Consider the following 20158-nt stretch of genomic DNA (forward strand, 5'->3'; position numbering starts at 1 on the left):
AATAAAATAAATTAAAAAATTAAAAATATCAAACCATTTATGTTGCCCGATACTAACGTAACCCAACCAGTAATAGACTTAAAACCCTTCTCAAATTAAAAGCCCCCATTTTTCCCCTCCCCCAAAATTAAATCACATCAGATTTCTTTGAGTAATTTGATCGATTTGGTTACACTCCTATTTAACATACACAGTTAAAAAGACAAAATATATATATAAATTTTGTTATGATTAAAAAGTAAATAAATTATTAATTATAATTATAATTATCAAATTAATTATAATTTTAACTAAACATATCAAAATTAACAATTTATTTAGATAATAATTTATAGTAATATTTAAAAAATATATAAAATTATATGTACTTAGGAGGGGCTATAGAGGGTGGAAGGTGAAATTGGGTGATGGTGAGAAAGAGGTCATGCCAGGCAATATAAGAATGCTCGATACGAATAATATATCAATCATTTAATAGCCATATCTCTAGAAAGAGACACTTAGGGTGCGTTTGATTGCAAGGGTGAAATTTGAGTGGAAAGAAAATGAATTCTTGAAAATTGAAAGTTTAAACTGTTTGATTGGTATAATATTTTACTCAGAAAATGATGCTATTTTCCATCTTTTGGTGTTTGATTGGTAATATTTTTTATAGAATTTAATCATTTTTCTATCATTTCGTGTTTGATAGGCATTATTTTTCATGAAAAATGACACATTTTTCATGGAATTCAATGGTGAAAATGTATTAAAAATATTAAATCTTGTACAAAAAAATTAAAATAATAACGTATTTTAAATTAATTAAACTATTTTCTCAAAGAAATAAAACTACAAAATTATTTTTTTTTGTTTTTCAAAAAAAAAAAATTATATGTAATTTTTGACATATTTCTTTTTTATATATTTATATTCATTAATTATTAAAATATAAAATAATTTACAAACCCTCTCCACCACTGCCCTTCTCCCTCATCCCCACTGCCGCCCATCCACTGCCTTTCTCAATTGCCAATTGTCAAGAAAATTCCATCTCCTCCCCCTTAAGAATTTGATTTCTATGGTTTTAAGGAAAATAGCCTCAAGTGACCCTTAACGGGAAAATGAATTCCCTGAAAAAAAAATGCTATCAAACAAAGTAAAAGTTGAAAAATGAGTGAAAAAATTACCTTTTTCTTGAAAAATTTAGACTATCAAACGCGCCCTTAGAGATAATATTTTAGAAGCAATAAGTAAGAAGTATTATGTTGGAATCGGATGGTGAAAGTATTAATGGGAGCAATTTGAAAGGAAGAGAAGTTTGTTAGTGTATGTAAATTATTCCTCTAAAAATAGAAGGAATTTGAATATATTTCTTTCTTTTGATGTAGTCCTCCACCTAACTCAACCAATGGCTTCACTTCACATTATTTACTTGTCCTGTGCCCACTTTTAAACTTTTCCTTCACGTACCCAAAGTACGAACCAAAACTAGATAGCAATGTAATAAATACCTAAGGGACATAATTATTTAGAAGAAAAAAAAAAAAAAACACTAGGCTATACTTATGGGGCAAAGGACATAAAAGGCTGCCTCATGACATAGATTAACTGATAAAGAATTAATTGTTGGGAAATTATTTTTTGAGCTCTTAAATTTCGTGTTCGAGTTTTGGCCAGAAAATAGTTCAGCAAACAAGGGACAACCATAAAAATAAAAAATACTTGTCACCCTCACTTTGCGGTTGTACTAGGGATCGAAACCTGCCTACTGAGTTTCTTAATTTATCTCTCTAACTAAAATTGTGAGACAGAACAACGGAGACGTTCGTAAAGATAAGTTTTTTTTAAAAAAAAAAAAGACATAAAAGCTAAGGGAACAAAAATGTCAAAAACTTCCTTCACGTTGTTAAAATTAACTGGCTTAACATGTGCAAGCCACCCCAAAATAAATAAATAAAGGATAAATCAACAACTATAGACATTACTAAAATAGGCTCATGCTATGGTTAGTAACATTTTAATATTTAAAACTCTCTTTAAAGAAATTTATTATCAACCAAAATATTTACCAACCAGTCTAAAACTGTATGATTTAACTGTTTTCTCACCCCTCACTCTCACTCAGTCTCATGCATAACTGAAAATTGCTATATGAATTTTAAAAATAAAAAATAAAGAAGAAATCAAGTTTAGTTTTTTCTTGCTTTCCTTCTTCTTCTTTTTTTTCAGCTCACTCTTTTATCATAAAAATTATTCAAAATTTTTTACATATAATAATGTGGCTCATTAGTGACCAAATAATAAAAATAAGTTATAATTATAAAAATTAACTGTGTGACATGATGATTCTGGAAGAAATGTCCCATTAACGTTATATATATATAATATAATACAGACCATTTTACGTCATTAAACTTACCAGCATCCTGGCAGCAAAATGGTCTCCCAACAGGGTTTACGCAAGGGTTGCTATTAGGGGGTCTGCAGAAGTTCGGATGAATCGGAGTAACATAATTAAATCGACAAGTTCAGTCGATTCAATTTAATTTTTTATAAAAAATAATTTGATTTGATTATATTTTTTTTAAAAAAAATTAGTTATTTGGTTCGGTTCAATTATTTATACCAAAATAATTAAAAGTTACCCGTGATACCCCCCCTAAGGCAGTCACTCACCTGGAGTCTAGAGATCAAGACCAATAGAGAGAAAAAGTGACCCTCCAGCAGACTAGCACAAATTGATCACACAAATCAATTGATTTTGTGTCTGTCGGCGCGTCGCCTTCAATGAATCGGTGATGGTCACCTCCACCTTCGACGCCTTTGCCGTCGACAATCGGTTGCTCTCGCCTTTCCATTCTCCATCCAATCGTCCCTTTCGTCAGACCCATACCGACGACTATCCTGACCATTCCATCACTTCCTTGTTTTTTCCTTTCCTTTCTTGTGCTTAGACGATCGACCCACACCAATGACGACTGACCATTGACAGAAGTTACTCAGATTAGTATTGACAGTTAGGTTAAGGTTTTGTAAGATTTTTCAATTTTTTTGGCTTTCAGTTTGATTAGTTTCTTGATATATTTCTTCGTTTGCTACGGGTTGTTCATTTTGTATTTTCTTCATTTGCACAAATGGATTTGTATTCTCTTGTTCTTCTGCATTGTAAATGAGTTTGCATTTTTCTATTCTTCTTCATTGTAAATGGATTTGTATTGTCTCGTGTGTATTCCTTCATTTGTACAAACGTTGTTCCCCTATTTCTGTATCAATTTTTGTAAATTAATTTATTTCTATATCAATTTTTGGTTTTGAACAATCAATTTTCAATTATAAGTTCGAATAACTCAATTTAAATTTTGGTTAATTTGATTAGTTGGGATTAGTCGATAAGTTTGATTCTGTCATTACATACGATTCAGTTCGATTAATATTTTTAATCAATTCAATTCGATTATAACTAAATGTACACTCATTGTTAGGTATCCAACAAAAGCACCAAAACCAAAATTTGGACTAGTTTAATTTGCACAAGCTACCACAATGATTATACCATATACGACACCCACGGGGTATGGTAGCTGGATCTGAATCATATTTTTTACAGAGCATTCACACATTCACCATATAAATTCGTATCCAAGACCCAAAGAAAGGTACTCCTTTACCATAGTTTCAACCTCACATATGCTAACAGAAATATAACCCCCCTTTCATTCTCTTATCTACAATCACCGACTCACGCTGTACCTAGTGCTCTCTCTCTCTCTCCACATCCATGTGTTGGAACATGAATCAGAGACAAAAAATTTACTGGGCTTACAGGCTCTATCAACTACAGTAAATGGAAACAAACATATAAAGCAACAAAGCAGAACAATCAAAAAAAGAAGAAAAAACAAAAACAGAAACCTGCTTCAGAGCTTTATATGATTGTCGGAATTCTCGGCCTTGTTCATATATATGTTTCAGCAGACGACGGACGAGACAGAGAGCGGATAGCGGAAGGTGTTGGCGTATTGGAAGGAAAGGGTGCGGCCGGAGATTAAGGGTTTGCCGTCGTTGACGAGGCAGTCGTCAAAGCGGAGGCGCTTGAAGATAAGGGGGTTGACGAGGCGGGCGGAGCTGAACCAGCCGCAGCTGAGGTGGATGGCGGAGATGTCACAGCCGGTGACGCACACGTTCATGATCTCCACAGTGTAGGTGGGGATGCCACTGGGGAGTGGTTCAGTGGCGCCCTGGTTTATCACTATATCCGATTTCGAACATTTGCCTCCCCATATCCGATTCGGTTCCACTTCCGCTGCTGTGTAAAAAGCAGATGGAAACAAAATAAGTGTTCCGCTTTATCCATCATAAAGAGGTGTCAGAGAAGGTGCCTTTAAGGACATGCAAACACAACACTAAATGCCAGAGTTCGCTTTTGGAGAAGATAATTCTGAACTACCAAGCCAGCCACCACACCACCAATGTGGGTGGGGGCCCTGAGCGGTGGCAGTCTACGAACAAATTCAACTTTTATTACAAGTAGTTTGGAAGGAAAGGGACAAATCAACAAAAAAGCGTCTGTGCTAAACATATAACAAAAAGCCTCTCCTTGTAAAACATTGTTTTGCCACAAAAAAGCCTCTGTGCTAAACATATAACAAAAAGCCTCTCCTCGTAAAACATTGTTATGGCTTTCGGCTCGGCATCTGTAACAGTGACATTGTAGCGCTTCCAACACGGGGAAAGGCTAACCTGAGCTAGTGATCGATACAACTTTACCAAAACAAACCCAGAGCTTGCTGGCTAGACAAATAGGAAATTTCTACAATCTCTAGGCCTTCGTTTTGCATATGTTACTTATCCTATAAACTGCAAACAAGAATTAAGTATAAAAAATATAGTGATCATTTTCATAAAATTATATGTCCTTGTTTTTTGGTAATGTTTTATTAGATAACTTTGAAAGCAACAAATCTTTTTACCAATATATCTAGTCAAAATTAATTCATTTAAATGCCTTTTTTTTCTAAATTCATCCAGTTTTCAAATCATGATGCAATTTCATTGAACCATAACCAAAACTAAATTTTACAATAGAAACGTCATAAGGAATGCTTTTTCGAATTAAGAATTGAATCACTGAGTTTTTTGGGCAATGTTTGCAAGAACGGAATAAATCATTTTATGTGCATGTAAAATAATCTGTACACCAAGCAAAAGTTGAAAAACCTATTACCAAACAATGGACCAAAAAAAAAAAAACTATTAACAGCCACAACCTTAACGGGGTCATCAAAAAAGAAAAAAAAAAAAAAAACACTCCCTTGATCCAAAATTTTGTCTAAAAGAGATCAATAGTGTACTTATGAAATTTAAAGCACACCAAAACATTATGAAATTAATGGTATTCTTTAATAAATTTTTAGTAAAAGAAATCAACTACAGAAAAATCATTTTATGCTTTTTTTTCAATAAGAATAATTTCGTGTAAAATTAAATCTTATAAAAGATTCTATTACAAATTTACAATTATGGTATTATTCATGTACTTAATTAGGTTTTGAGAAGCAGAATTATTGCGTGTGCAATTTGAATACAAATCCAAGTGTATACACGTGACGGCAAGCAATTAATTATTTCGAAGCAAGGTGCGGCGTGTTTAACCAACGGCACACGTTAGAATAAATCCATGGCCGAAAGAATTTGACATCCGGACAAAATAGAGAAACCGTACGCAGTTACGCATCGCCAGAGGAAAGTGGCTGCGTGTCGGACCGTGGACGTGCGACGTGCACTGTGCGTTTGCAAATAGTTGGAGCAGTGTACAAAACTACGAAAGTAGAGAGAGAGAGAGAGAGAGAGGGGGGGGGGGGGGGGGGGGGGGAATAGCAGAGCAACAGGCACTTTCGGTTATGTTCTGTAAATAAGCTAAAGTTACATTCAAGAGGTTTTCCGAGCTTTACCGCGATGGAGGAGTTTTCGGTGCAGTGCAGAGAGAGAGGCCTTGCCACCCTCCTGATTCAGAGAACGATGATCAAAACGCTGACCTGCAAAGGAGAGAAGGTAAAAACCGTGAATATTTGTTGAACCAATAATGAACAAGACCAAAAGTGCAAGTAAAATAAGAAATCAAGTTTAGCGACCCTCTCTGTCGAAGAAAATGAAGCCATTGATAAACAAAAAGCTAACCGACCGGGCCAATAATGTACGGCTAGAAATATATACATTCTCTCTACCTATCGGAATTAGTAATCTATCGTAATGGAGAATAAGCGAAAGGGAGCGAATGTGTAATTAACTTGGGTGTTATGAACACGGACCTGCATAAAACTCAATCATCAGTATCCCGACCGCAAATGTCGCTGCAACCAAAGCGATACGCCGCCTCAATGATGGATTTCTCAGCATTGAACCACAAAAATCACAAATAATGCTCATCGGAACTCGTAGTAGCAGAATTTTGCGAAAGGCGGAACGACTCCCTGTAACAAAAATCGCTTCAAAAGCGATTCCCAGAAGCAATTATCTCGCGTCAAACTGGTCACTAGACTCACTCCCACAAACCGAGTTGACTCGGATAGATCGACTCAGAAACTTGAGCTTCCGAAACCCTACGCCGCCAGAAGCAGAAGCCTCGATCAACAGATGAAATGACTATGAAGTTGAAGTGTTGACCTCATTCGTACCAAAATCTCTGCATTAGTAGTAGGAACACGAATAAGCTATGCGCGCATATATACGGAACATTCTGGAGATACATTAACATCAATATACCAATCAAATCAGTCAAGAAGAACTACCGCCAAAATTTATAAAGAACAACTGGTAAGGATTTGACTTCGGGCTCATCGAGACTCGCGCCTCACGAGGTCACTAGCCCCATAATAGCCATATAGACGGTGATCCACTCGGAATAGAACAAGCAGAAGGAAAGCATAAAAGCAGAAACGCTGACAGCTAAGTAGAAAGAAAAAACTCAAGTCTCAAAGCCTCGATTTCTCACACGAATAACAAAAAGAGGAAAATAATCCATGAATGTTTCGGAAAGCAACTTCTCGCTATCGAAAGTAGAATGTATCGAGAACCGGTTTGGAAAAGAAAACAATCGAAATGGAATGCGGCAGGCAGAGCGTACAGAGGAAGGAGGAGCAGGCAGCAGAAGCATCAGCGCGATTTACTGCGAAGAACAGTCGACAAAGGAGCGGAGCTCTCAGAGAAAGATGAAAACGGCAAAGCAGCGGAGGATCAGAGAAAAGCTCGTCTGAAGCAATGCATGTTCGAGAAATAATAATAAATCAAACCTTTTGAATCGTCTCTTTGCTGGCCGCACGATCGAAGGAAGAGGCTAGGGACAGAGAGAGAGAGAGAGAGAGAATCAATTCCGAGACGCGTGCATGCTGCTTATACACATTGAGAGAGAGAGAGAGAGAGAGAGAGAGAGAGAGAGACTTAGGGTTTTGAGGGAGAAGAAATTGAAAGAGAGAATATCTCTCTCCGAGCGTGTGTTTATTGGTATGGAACGGAAGGGCTTGCGGCAATTTATAGGCGAAGGGTTTGCGAGTGCAGGTGAGGTAAGGGAAATGATTGCATTACCCGTGGGAGTATCGAGCGACCGTGTGAAGGTCACTGTCCAAACATTCTTTCCGTGAGCGGGGCCCACTAGCCACGTGCGTGGCAAGCCCTATCAGAAGAAGCACGTCAATTTCTCTCTCTCTTATTTCTTTTTCTTTTTTTTTTCCGCTGATTTCTTCAATAATAAAATATTATTTTATTTAAACAACTATATTAATATTAATATAATAAATAATTTAATACACTAATAATAACTACTTACTTTCCACCGTTTGAAAATTTACTTCCATTGGTGTCATTATTATTAAACGGGTTCTTCTATATAAGATCAGATAGATTTATAAAATAAAAATTAAAATATTAAAATATTTTTATTCATATTACATTGAAAAAGTACCATTATATATGGACGAAGGCATTTTAACCTTTTTGCCCTTGTTCTGTAAATCTGTCTGACTTTAAAAATTTTTTCTTGTTAAACTCGTACCAAGAAAAGTATTAAATTTATTATTATTGCAATGTAATATTATTAAAATAATATTTAGTGCCGTATGATACCAAAGTACCTGATCAAACAGTAACTCTTGTTAGTCTTAAATATATATATATATCCTTTATGATTTAGACAATTTTTATGATAAGATAAAGAATAAAAAAATAGTTAAACATCACATGAAACGTGAATCTTCATAATAAGATATATAAAAAAAGTTAAAATGATGTTGAATATCACATGAAGGTTGGGTTGGCTTTAAGATCTTTACGAGAAAGAAAATTGAAAATTTAAGAGCCTTTTCAGTTGTAGGATATATTATTATATTATTATGAATTAAAAAAGTATTATTTTTTTATATTTTTAAAAAATAAATGCTATAGCTTTTTAAAATATAAAATGTTAGGATATTTTTAATTATAAAATTGAAATAAAAAAAATTAACCTGGGAGACTTGGGGTTAATTTATCTCAATTATGTGCACTAAAATGGATCTTATCTCATTTCTTTTAAGATTCCAAACACTGCCACAGACCATTAAGATGGCATCCACATAACAGGCATGCTGTAAAAAGAACTACAAGGATTCTATGTCAAGGTGAAATGCTATGTAACCCTTATCACGTAACATAACATTTGTCTTACTCTGATATATTTAGAGAGGGCAGTGGGCTCTGGCATGGCCCCCTCCCCCCAACACAAAGAACAAATCACATGAATCACATCAACAAAAACATAAAATTTAACCTTTTCACATGAACAAAGTGTCAGACTTGACATTTAGAAACTGGAGATCTCGTTCATACTGAGTTGAGATAGTGAGCCATTTGTAAGGCTATCTCTAATAGTGTTATTTTCACCTCGCTAAAGCTATTTGTGGCAAGATTATTCTAGAAAATGAGCTCCAGCAAAGCTCGCTTTTGCTATTTCTACTTACTAAATTTTTGATAACCTTGAAATGTCTCGTTAATGTTGGCGATTGAATTTTTCTCACTGTCTCTCCCTCAACCCCCAATTGCTCAAGGTGAGAAGAGATAACCAGACGTGAGAAGGGTGAAGATGAGTTGTAGGGTAGCGACGGCAATAGTAGATCCAACAACACACACCAGATCTGGCGGCCATGAACAATAGCATCAACGAGCATTGGTGGTAGCAACAGATCTGGCGGAACAGCAACAGCAACGGGCAACGTCTTCCTTGCAACAAATCCGACAGAACAACAACAGTAACCAGCAGTGTCTTCCCTACAACAGATCTAGCGAAACAACAACAGCAACCAGCAGCGTCTTCTTGTGTTTTGTGATAATTTTGTATATTTTATATATTATATGATTGATATTATATATTATTTATTTGATTATTAAGTTGTGTATTCGATTATGTGTATACATGTATTTGATTAATTTGTATATTTGATTATTTATTTTATATATATATATATATTTAATTATTTTGTACATTTAAGTGTTCAAAAATAATAATCAATAAGGCTTGCAAAATAAATAATAAAATTTTATAGTAGTCAAACATATATGTAAGGTAAAATAAATAAAATTAAAATTTATTGATAAATAAATAAAATAGAGAGTCAGACAGAGAAAAGAATAAGGAGTGTTGCTAGAGCAGACACAATTTTTGAGATAAAATCAGAATAGAGAATAAATTATTTATAATATAATAAGAAGTAAAATAAAGAAACTCGCTGGAGATAGCCTAAGGCACCAAACATAAAAGGTGGGCAGCACTCTACTAGCAATTATTTGTTTGATTTGGATAAGCTGCACCCAGTAACACATTGCTTCAGAGAACCAATAAAAACAAATGTAGAAGCGAAACACAGAGACCTAACCCCAAGAACAGACACAGAACAAAAATCACATAGCACTGGAAGCTAGCCATCCTGCTCCAAGCACTCTCTTCAAAGATGACTGAAAAGAACCAGACAGGATTAGGAACCGGCAAATGGCAAAAGACTACAATCTATACAAATGCTCATTACAAGTCGGAGGCAAAATTGTTGGGTGAATGGGCAGATACTTTGATGGCTAGCATCCTGGCCAGATACAGCACCTCATACAACCCCAGTGATCCTACTCTCGTTGTAGAACATTCAGAGGAACATTTTTAATCATCCTAACACAGAATCAGTTAAAAGATATGGCAACTTCATGAGTACAAAGAGTGCAGTGCATCATGGTGGTAAAAATCTGGAATCCACACAGGCCTTAGCGGATGAAAGATGGCTCAACTCACAAGTTTACTTCCCATGGGCTACAGTCTCTCTATGCATTAGCTATCAACATGCGGAAGAAAGGGTTTGGGAAAGAAGTCTAGCTAGGCAGATGTCCTGAGATCATTACATTTATGTACTGTGCCCTGTTGCGGTATAAAATTAGCTAGAAACCACAGATCTTTGGAGAAAGGTCTAATTAAGGCATGTGCCAGCATCCAAAGATTGATGCTTCTCATGTCCACGAATTTTTTGGCTTCCATTCATACTAGTCATCAAATTCAGGTTAAAACATTTTTTCCAAAAGATTCTACATGGTCATGTCATATCCTCTATTGACATAGGATTACCACTCCTATTTGGGCAGACGGGACTTCATCTTCTCCAACCGCTTCACCTCGTCAAGCAACTCTTGGATGGTATTCGATGCATCCTACAGTAAAAGGAAAATTCACTTCATGTCTTTATCCATTACTGAGAAAAGGAATCAATATTAAGAACATAAAGCAAAATAGGAAGCATGATCTTGAAAGAAAAACCTTTAACTTCTTTCTCAGATTTTCCTCCTCAATGTCTCGCCTTTCCCTCTCCTCAGAGAATATTTCAATTAAACCTTCCTGCTCTTTGTTCAGTTCCTCAATCTTTTGTGTCGCCTCCTTGAGCTGACAAGAATTTAGAATACACAAGAGAATGATTAGGGGCAATAATGTCCAAGATTAATGATTACTTCTAAAGATATCCAGTGAAACAACTAGATTTCCTTTTTTGACTTTGTATCCATTCCTTCCCCAGGTTAAAATACTTCTAAATGGAAGTTTAGGGGACAAGATATCAAGACACCGATCCGCATAAAAATAAGGATATGACTGAAGTGATAATATAGCAAAATATAGACAAATATTGTATTTATACCAGGTTTCCCAAGTTATTACCATCTTTTTATTATTTTCCCGTAAATAATGCCCACAATCTACTCAAAATTCCCAAAAGCAAAAAATAACAGTAATCCAACATGAAAGATACAATCTAGTCCATAAATTTAATGATCGACATATAAAAAAAGTGAACATTACATCACATACATATACTACCATCATACACAAACGTAAAAGGCAATTGAGGATAGAAGTTTAAAAAGAAATTGGTGAAGTCAAGTCACAAAAAATTAATAATCCAACACATTATTACAATTCTAAAAATATTGATCAACACCCAATATTCACGACACTCAAGAAAAAACATAAAGATTGCATATTTCAAATTTGGAAGCAGAAACAAATTCAAAATGTCACCATTATTGGATTAAGCCATGTGGTGTGTTTGACATGTAAATGTGTTTGATAAGCATAACCCGCAGAAATGGAGCATGGTGTATCTGAGATGCAATTAGACATGTTCTTAGAAAGTATGCATGTTTGATGCATATTGGGCAATGATAAGAGCCCTTCTTGAAAGGATGACTGATAGAACTACTCAACAACTCTTCTTAATTCCCATGGAAGGGTTCTCATTTTCAATAACCACCAAACTCATTTACAATTGTCTTTTACTGTATGGTATTTACTATTTACCACAACATCTTCAACTCAGTTACTCCTATATTTTGCCTGGGTTAGTACCTACATGCCTAAAATTCCATACCATATAATGGAGCCGGTCGTTTGATCATTCAATGAAACATTTTGTTTTAGGTTTAAAGTGATTAAAATAGAATAAAATGGTAGAAGCACTTCTCTATGTAAACCATTGTGCATTGATTTTGAGAATAATAATCGTCACTTTTTCTAGGACAATTAATTCAAGAAATTAGACTAATCTTTTCCTTTTTAGAGTAACTTTATCTTCAAGTCTCATTCACCCTTCTATTTTTACTAAATGTACAATTCATATATTTGATTTTTTACCAAGTCAATTGAAAACTTTTGGATTCTAAGATGTTCCACTCTATGTTAAGCTTTTAGATGAGATTGTGATTAACAATTTAACATGATATTAGAGCACACAAAGGTCCTAAGTTCAACCCTCACTATTGACTAATATTTAAATTGTTGCATGAGTTTGGACTAGTTATACAATAAAGTCTGACTACACTTGAAGAGATGTGCTGAGAGGCAAAATAATAATATAAAAGATAAAAGTTAACATTTTATCAAATAGCTTAAGCTTTTAGATGAGATGTCATTTAATAATGTATCATGCTAGATGTACATCATTTTTGTACATCTTGGGCTACATAAAGGGGTATTATGACCAAAATACCCCTCGCCTCCATGCACCTCATGAGAGACATTTTTGTCATTGGTACACCTTTGTGTAGCCCAAGGTGTACACAAACGTGTACCAATAGCATTATTCTTTAACAATACAAAAATTCATGTCTTTGTTTTTTTAGTTTCACCCACTAAGATAGACTAGTGATAGAATTAAGAAGAAATAATAATCTTATCTATATTTTGTAGACCTATATCTTCAATTGTATCCCTACACTAATTGAAATTAGTTCAATAAAATAATTCAATTATCTTCATCATGTGATAATAAGCCTTAGTACAAAACCACTTATATATTCTATCTTTTACTATTTCTCAGTTCATTTTATTTATGTTTTATGATTTATCATATTATAAAAGCATTTTGATTCTTTGTAGCTGTTTGCAATTGTCATAATATTATCTTTCCATGTTTTTACACGTTTCGTAGTTCTATTGCAGCTTTCGTAGTTCTATTGCTGCTTGCCATCGATGACATCCTCACCTCACTAAGACAAGATACAGCAAAATTGAGCACAAATTGAAACTCAAACACAGAGGTACATGTAGTTACTTTCTGTAGGGGTGGACATTAGCCTAGTGGCCCATCAAATTTTCCCAAGCATGCTCATGTTTTTAGGACATGAAAAATGTTTAAAATTATACGGTCCGCTCAGACAATTATTTGGCCCAATTAAAACTAATATGATGGCCTTAGATGGGACCTAAAAGTCTCGCCCAGCCCTAGCCACCCATTAATTATTTAATGTTTCATAAACATCTTTATATATTATACTTAAATATTAATTGATATTGTCTACCTATATATTATTCTTAAAAATTAATTGTTGAAGATTGTTGGAGATTTCTTAGGATTTATTCCTAAATATCTCCTTCCCTACATATCACCTTTCCTAAATATGTCCTTTCCTAAACATGTCCTTTCCTAAACATGTTGAAGATTGATTTCCTTTCCTGTTTTAGGAAATAGGAGATATCCTGAAGATTTCCTGTTTTTCTTTCTTTCCTTTTAGTCTTTCTTTCCCCTTTGTATATTTTCTTTCTTTCCCTTTTTTATATATCTCGTCTAATATATATTGTAAAACATATACTCAGCTCAATATAGAAGAATCATTTATTTCTTCGTTAATTGACATTGTCAACCTAGATGAAGGAAAGCCCATTACTTGCTAGTTCTCTCTCCAAAGGCGCTTTGGGTCTCAGAGAGAGAGAGAGAGAGACAGAGAAGTGTTGTGAGTCTTAGGTATGATATAAGTTACAAGGGCCTTCTATAGATACAAATATAGATAAAAATGATAGGTGAGTTAGAATTTATATAGCCAACCCCACCTAGTGAGATTAAAGCTTGATACCTTGTTTATTCATGCAAATGGACACTACAGTGCTCTTTTTGCACTTGTTAGGCATCCCCAACAATAAGAATCACGTTAAATAATTCCATTAACCATAAAATAGCATTTCCCATGCATTTATAGCTTTTATTACAATATTATCTAGTCCAACTGTTTTATCATTTGTTTATCTTTTTCATATTTTGCTTCACTTCGTTCAAACAAATCTGCTTCAAAATTAACAAGATATCTCAATATAACGTTTGTTTCACTACATTCAATGAATAATTTCAAGAAATACTTATATGGTAGAAAACAGTAAAGAATGAAATATGACAACTACCAAAAAGGCTCTATCACAGCTTTTATATCTTGTTTGCTCAAACCTAAGGCGGCATCTCCTCTTAGAGGGCATTGGATGGAGACACCAATTGTTAAATATAACCATTTATAAATAACAAGATGAATTCAATCATATTCTGTAGACGTTCAAGAAGTGCAACATAACATTTCATGATATCATTGTCATTTTAGTAAAATAAAACTAAGAATGCCAAAAAAAAGAAAAGAGAGAACTTTGCACAGAGACATGTATGAACGGTTGTAGCAGAAGTGGGAAAGTCTCAAGAAAAACAGTACCTTATTTTCAAGTAACTTGGACTTCTCTCTTTCTTGCTGTAAATCACCCAGCAAATCACCTAAAATCTCTTCCTCCTTCCTATTTAATCTACAGAAACCAAAAAGAAGGCCATCTATAAGAGCAGGAGCAACCATGATATGCATATTTGAAATAGAAGAAACTCACTTTTCCTTTAATTGGCGATTCTCTTCTTTCAACTGAACTAAATCATGTGCACTGGAGTTTGAACGCAACTCATTGCCATTGGCATCATCTCCCTGCTAGTTGAACAAACAGCATTAACATTTAACAATAGTGCCAGGGTAATAACTCAAAATTGCTCTGCCCTTCATATATCAGGCTACTTCAAGTCTAGGCACTACACAGACCAGCAAAGAAAACAAGAATTCCATAAAGCTAGAGGAAGTAGAGAGGAATGCACTCTTTTTTGATGGGTAGGTTGGCCATATAATCTACCACATCAACAACCAGCACAAGCAGAGAGTGAGGTCCTTGCATAAACAAAACTACGCAGACTGAAGTAGTAGACCAGAAAAGTGAGAACAGCATATGCCATTTGTGGAACGTAAATCAACCATTCACAAGATCCAGCAAGAGGATTATGTCTACAGATAAAATAGGCGCAGAAAGAAATAAAAATAGAACTATGCATTCTGATGTATTTCCAATACAATAAGAGAAATCTAATCAAATGGATAACTCTATTTATCAGCACTCTAGAAGTAGAGAGTAACACAGGCAAAATTAAAACAGTAGATTTCCAAATAAACAGCAAAAAGTAAGAAGAGTCAATCTCTAGTGTCTTCAATGCGTGCATCATATGAAAACAAAATCTTTGTCAATTGACCATGCTTCAAAACAAGTTGAACAGAAAACAGGGTGAGGTAGTCACAAATCCTGAATCCTGATTGAGATCTCCAACCTTAATTGATGCCTTCAGATGGAGTAGAAAGGCAAGTTATACAGAAGTTCTGATTCACCTTGAGGCTTTTAATGCCTAAAGGTTGCCCCTTCCCTTGAACAAAAAGCCTTGTGTCATCGTGGTGCTGATAGTTGTTTGTCTTTTCTAATCATTTACTAGTCAAAACTAGTGACCTAGTGATAGTGAGCAGGAGGGTATCATGTATGAACAGGATGATTTCTGTTATTATTTTTGCAAATTTATTTCTTTATGCACAAAGAACAATTCAAGAAGGCAAGAAACTACCTTTGACCCTGAGCGGGTCGTAATTCGAACAGGTGTTCCATCCAATGCACATTCTTGTACAGCTTGCAAATTTCCCAAGCTCGGGGATGACCTAAACAAACGAGAGCCATCTTTTTCAGAAGACTTACAGGGAGGCAATACCTTCTCAGAATTGCCATTTGCCTCTCTCTCAGGCAGAGCAGCTTGCATCTCGTTATCACCGGCAAATTCTTCAGTAGGTGATGATGGGTCTGAAGTGCTTGCTTCTTTTGCAGATCTTGTAGGGGTCTTAGTTACATTCCTTCCTTTACCATGCACGCGCCCAATCTGGTGTCTCTTTTCCACCGTTTCAAGATATCTTTCTGATTCTCTTCTTCCCTGATTTTGATTCGAGTAGAATTGTAATTTGTCTGAAACCAAAATAGGCATCTTGCTGCTTGAGCCAGTATTCTTCTTTTTAGACTTGGATGCTGTTGGCTGACCATAATCAGGAGAAGTATCTAGAAAATTATGCGTATAGTTGTAAGCGATGGCTAGGTTAGGTTGATTGAGCATTTTCATCAGAAGACAAGAAATTGCTAAACCTTGCTTCTACTTGGAAACACAAAATATAAAATGAATAATGTTGTTTCCTGTTACATACCTATGTCATCAATTAACTTCTTATTCCGGCGGGGAGCATAGCCAATTTTATGACAGTTTGTTGACCTGAACAAAGCAGTACATAGCAAATTAGCAAACATTTAAACTCAGAAAATCCAAGGCATGATGAAAAGATGAACGAACCAATATAATTTCTGCATTTGAACTAGTCTTGCTTCAAGTCTTGAAAGAACTGTAGTACGCTCAAATCCTTGCTTATCATGAGCTGGTTCAACAAAATTAGCTTCCAGTACACCTGCAGAGAAAAAGGAGAGACTCAAGAATAGCTATCAGGAAGAAGCTCAGCTCACACCATCCAGATCAGAAACAACAAATACCTATAACTCCACGACCATCACTTCCAGAAGGGTTCCAAACTTTCCAAAATGGCTGATAAAACAACAGATTCATGTCATCCACTATCACAACATCGTCAATGAAAGAAAAGTTCTCACTAGCATGCAAGACCGCATGCAAGAACACACACAACAATTTGCCAAGGTTCTCTTAGTTGAGTATATTCACTTCACCTAGAAAACATATGATAATTTGAAAGACATTTTGACCAACATGCTAATCATAAATACAAACATGGATAAAAAGAATAGATAATGTTGAAAGTCAATGAGGCACAGTACAAGGTTAACCACAAATGAACCTGAATGAGTCGATTCTTGTGATAAACATTGAATCCGTGAACATTAATATGAGCTTTAGCATCCTTCACAAACCCAAGAGTTACAACAGCAACCATCTGACAAAGAATATGGCAGTCAGTGGCAGTACATGCAAATTAGTTATGATAATGTAACTCAAATTAACTTCCATCTGGCAATCATTACGTTAGAATCCTTTTGAGTCCCAGCACTACCAGGCTGTGGGCGGTAAGTAATAGACTGTGTCATCATCATATCATTCACAACATTGTGGTGCTCTACATCTTTTCCACGGAGAATAATGCGAAAGCCAGTAGGAATTCTGAGATAAAGAATTGATGCATAACTCTGAAGACATAAGCAAACAACTGGAAGTTAGAATCATGTAGGGAAAGAAAAAAACTGGGATAACAAAATGACAGCAAACACTATGAACACGAGAGAAGAGAATCACAATGACATAATATCTTACAAATATTTTGAGATATGACACATTGGAACATTATGACAATTTTTTTTCCCAATAACTATGACCGGACACACACAGCAGTAAAAAGAAATAAAATTGTTCTTTAAGTGAAATTATAACTTCTTAAAAGGGAGCAAAATGGGAAAAGAGTATTTCCATACCCAAGCCCAAGTAGTTGGCAAGCTTAGAGTCTTGGACTCATTAAGTCTATATATAAATCAAATTACCAACAATTTCTTCATTTTTTGTAATACAAATACATTCATATTTAACAAAGATAGTAATTTTTTTATTTGTTTTCTTCTTATGCGTAGCCAGCTCCCATCATGAAAAACTTGAAATCCTTGTCCATAATTTTTAAAATTAAAAAGTCAAGATTTAAAAATTTGTAAAGTCAAAAAATATTAAAAAAAAAACTAAAAGAGAATAGGAATTAGTAACGACCACTTCATGATTTCTTATTCTACCCCTACAATTAAACTAGCTTCTACTGCCAGGTTCTAAACTTACTTTTGGTAAACTTAGAACATGTATACTAATGTATGTACCACAATGTACACATTTCCTTCAAGTGTTTCTTATACATAATATGACATCTCTGTAAATGGTACAATCCGCCCTAATTAATCCTTAGGCAACATCATAGTCAGGGTATGAAAAAGGTTATTTGGATGTCTGGACAGTAATTCTTGTTCGTTAGTTTCATTTTAATATTGTAAAGATCCCAGTATTTCTTCATTACTATTCCTACTATATCCGTGTTTCCTTGCTACCATGGTTTCTCACATTGTAAATCTTTCTGTTGTTTATTACACAGATTTATTCTGAGATATCGCAACAATAAAAAAATAACGACAACTAATTTTATTGATAGTCAACAATGCCTAACATTTAAAAATATGAAAATCATTTTAAATGAAAATCACAAGAAGGGACTATTTAACAAATAGTGGACAAGCAAAAACAGAACCATGTAAAAAGTGTTCTAAAAATTACTCAAGAAGTCCAAACAATTTTTTAAAAAACATTACTTGATGTCAATCATCTAAATGATGCAAAATAGAAGTGTGCAATGGTTACCCTTAATGAAAGCTTATATGTCAAGAAGTGCTTGGAGTTGGGAAATTCTTTTGCCATCTGCACATTCTCATCTCGCTTGTCACCTCTAACTTGAATGTCCTTCAGAGTCACATTATCATGTAATGTTAAACTTCTAGACAAATCCAGCCATAATAGTATGGCACAGTGAAGAAAAAATGAAATAAAGAAAAAAACACCGGTCAAAATTTCAATTTAGCAACACTAGGCTTACATATGGATCATCATCAAAATCAAGTTCCAATTGTCCTTGGTCATCCTCCCAAAGGTTGTATATGAATATTCGTGTACCATGAGCTTTCATCTGGTCGAACTGTTGAATTGAGAAAAGCCAATGATTATAGCCTCAATCACTAAATCAGCCAACAAGATAAATAAGGCCAGACATCAACCATATCTTGCTAATAAGGAAAAATGCAACCGATATCAAGCAACTAACTTATCAGAGCCCTTAAGAGTAAGGGGAAAAAATAATGCAAATTGTAAATCTTGAAAGATATGGACAAAGCAGGAAAAAAAAAAAAAAGAAGTGAAACATAGACTGTAAATTATATGAAGGCATTTACAGTTACTTTGAAGTAAACCTTTCACAAGCCTCTTAAGAGTAATTTTAGACATGTATACATGTAAAAGAATTTTGAACTCTTTGACATCAGCCCAAAGAATCACAACTTAAAACAGTCTACCACATACTCAAGACAAAAATAGCTAGTTTATGCCCCTTACTCCGTATAGAAAAATCTCATACAATTGCTAAATGTAAATTCAAATATGTCTGCCATATTCACAAAAATTCAACTGTAGATACTAATAAACCATGAAAACAACCATTAGAGGTGGGGGGGTGGGGGGAATTTTAGAAAAGGTATTTTGTAATAAATATAATGCTTTGCTTCCACCAAAAATCATTGAAAATTTTGAACTAATCAAATTATCAATTCCATAAGTTCAATTAAACTGATTCAAGAGTTAAAATACATGACTTAAAATTTCATAGCTCAGCTAAATATTCCCCCAAATGAAATATTTAGAGAGAAAGAAGGATGGAGATCCACACAAACAGAGACAAACTACATGGAATATCATACCATATCACATTGAGTAGTGCTAAACCAAACTCTGCCAAACACACAATGGCTTCAATTTGACAAGGAAATATATAAATGGGGCAAAAAATTGGCAGATAATTAAAAAGAGACCCTGTCGATAGACAATGCCAATGAAGGTCTTAACGGCATGACGTGCTTGGGTCTTCCTTGCTTTAATTGTGACAATAATTTTCCAATACAAAAAATACAAACAGATGACAATAACAAAGAGCAATAAAAGAAGAATCACCTGATGTAGAAGATCTGCCTCACTTAGAAATGGAGACCATTGGACTATTGTCTTTACATTTCTATCCCAATCAGCGTCAGAGGATCGTAACATCCTATTCCACTCCCGTGTCCCTCTTTCATAGTCAAGCTTCATATGATTAATAGAATAACCATGATTAAGAGAGCATACTAAAACAAAAATCAAAATTAATCCTGTACGGAAAAAATGAACCACGTTCTACAATTGGATGAGGACTCAAAAGAAAGATTGCTGACAAGTGC

At 34.6% G+C, this 20158-nt stretch overlaps 2 protein-coding genes across 9 annotated transcripts in view; both read right to left on the minus strand.

Moving 5' to 3' along the window:
- Positions 1 to 3564: 3564 nt before the first annotated feature.
- Positions 3565 to 7446, minus strand: LOC127790043 (protein TAPETUM DETERMINANT 1). Of its 2 annotated transcripts, XM_052319290.1 has the most exons (4): positions 7272 to 7446; positions 6291 to 6664; positions 5934 to 6017; positions 3565 to 4288 (listed from the first exon to the last, which is right to left on the minus strand). In XM_052319290.1, exons 2-4 carry the CDS (start codon positions 6406 to 6408, stop codon positions 3951 to 3953), a joined length of 540 nt encoding a protein of 179 aa, XP_052175250.1. In that variant the 5' UTR covers positions 6409 to 6664; positions 7272 to 7446; the 3' UTR covers positions 3565 to 3950. The 2 variants fall into 2 exon arrangements, with proteins under 2 accessions (XP_052175250.1, XP_052175251.1); XM_052319291.1 differs by having other exon boundaries at positions 3565 to 4285; positions 6291 to 7445.
- A 2448-nt stretch (positions 7447 to 9894) lies between these two features.
- Positions 9895 to 20158, minus strand: part of LOC127790044 (protein MICRORCHIDIA 7-like) — a 64906-nt gene continuing 54642 nt past the window's right edge. For 4 of the 7 annotated variants that reach the window (XM_052319292.1, XM_052319296.1, XM_052319298.1 and 1 more), the window contains 13 exons: positions 19896 to 20024; positions 18772 to 18870; positions 18540 to 18638; positions 17177 to 17338; positions 16993 to 17088; positions 16673 to 16724; positions 16479 to 16590; positions 16336 to 16400; positions 15714 to 16192; positions 14672 to 14766; positions 14506 to 14593; positions 10805 to 10927; positions 9895 to 10698 (listed from right to left, as the gene is read on the minus strand). In XM_052319292.1, the coding sequence (XP_052175252.1) occupies positions 10621 to 10698; positions 10805 to 10927; positions 14506 to 14593; positions 14672 to 14766; positions 15714 to 16192; positions 16336 to 16400; positions 16479 to 16590; positions 16673 to 16724; positions 16993 to 17088; positions 17177 to 17338; positions 18540 to 18638; positions 18772 to 18870; positions 19896 to 20024 (1677 nt within the window). In that variant the 3' untranslated portion in view covers positions 9895 to 10620. The remainder of the gene's footprint in view (positions 10699 to 10804; positions 10928 to 14505; positions 14594 to 14671; positions 14767 to 15713; positions 16193 to 16335; positions 16401 to 16478; positions 16591 to 16672; positions 16725 to 16992; positions 17089 to 17176; positions 17339 to 18539; positions 18639 to 18771; positions 18871 to 19895; positions 20025 to 20158) is intronic. The other 3 variants (XM_052319295.1, XM_052319294.1, XM_052319293.1) reach the window with 3 other exon arrangements.

This window comes from Diospyros lotus, chromosome 14, assembly GCF_014633365.1.
Source record: "Diospyros lotus cultivar Yz01 chromosome 14, ASM1463336v1, whole genome shotgun sequence".
NCBI lineage: Eukaryota > Viridiplantae > Streptophyta > Magnoliopsida > Ericales > Ebenaceae > Diospyros > Diospyros lotus.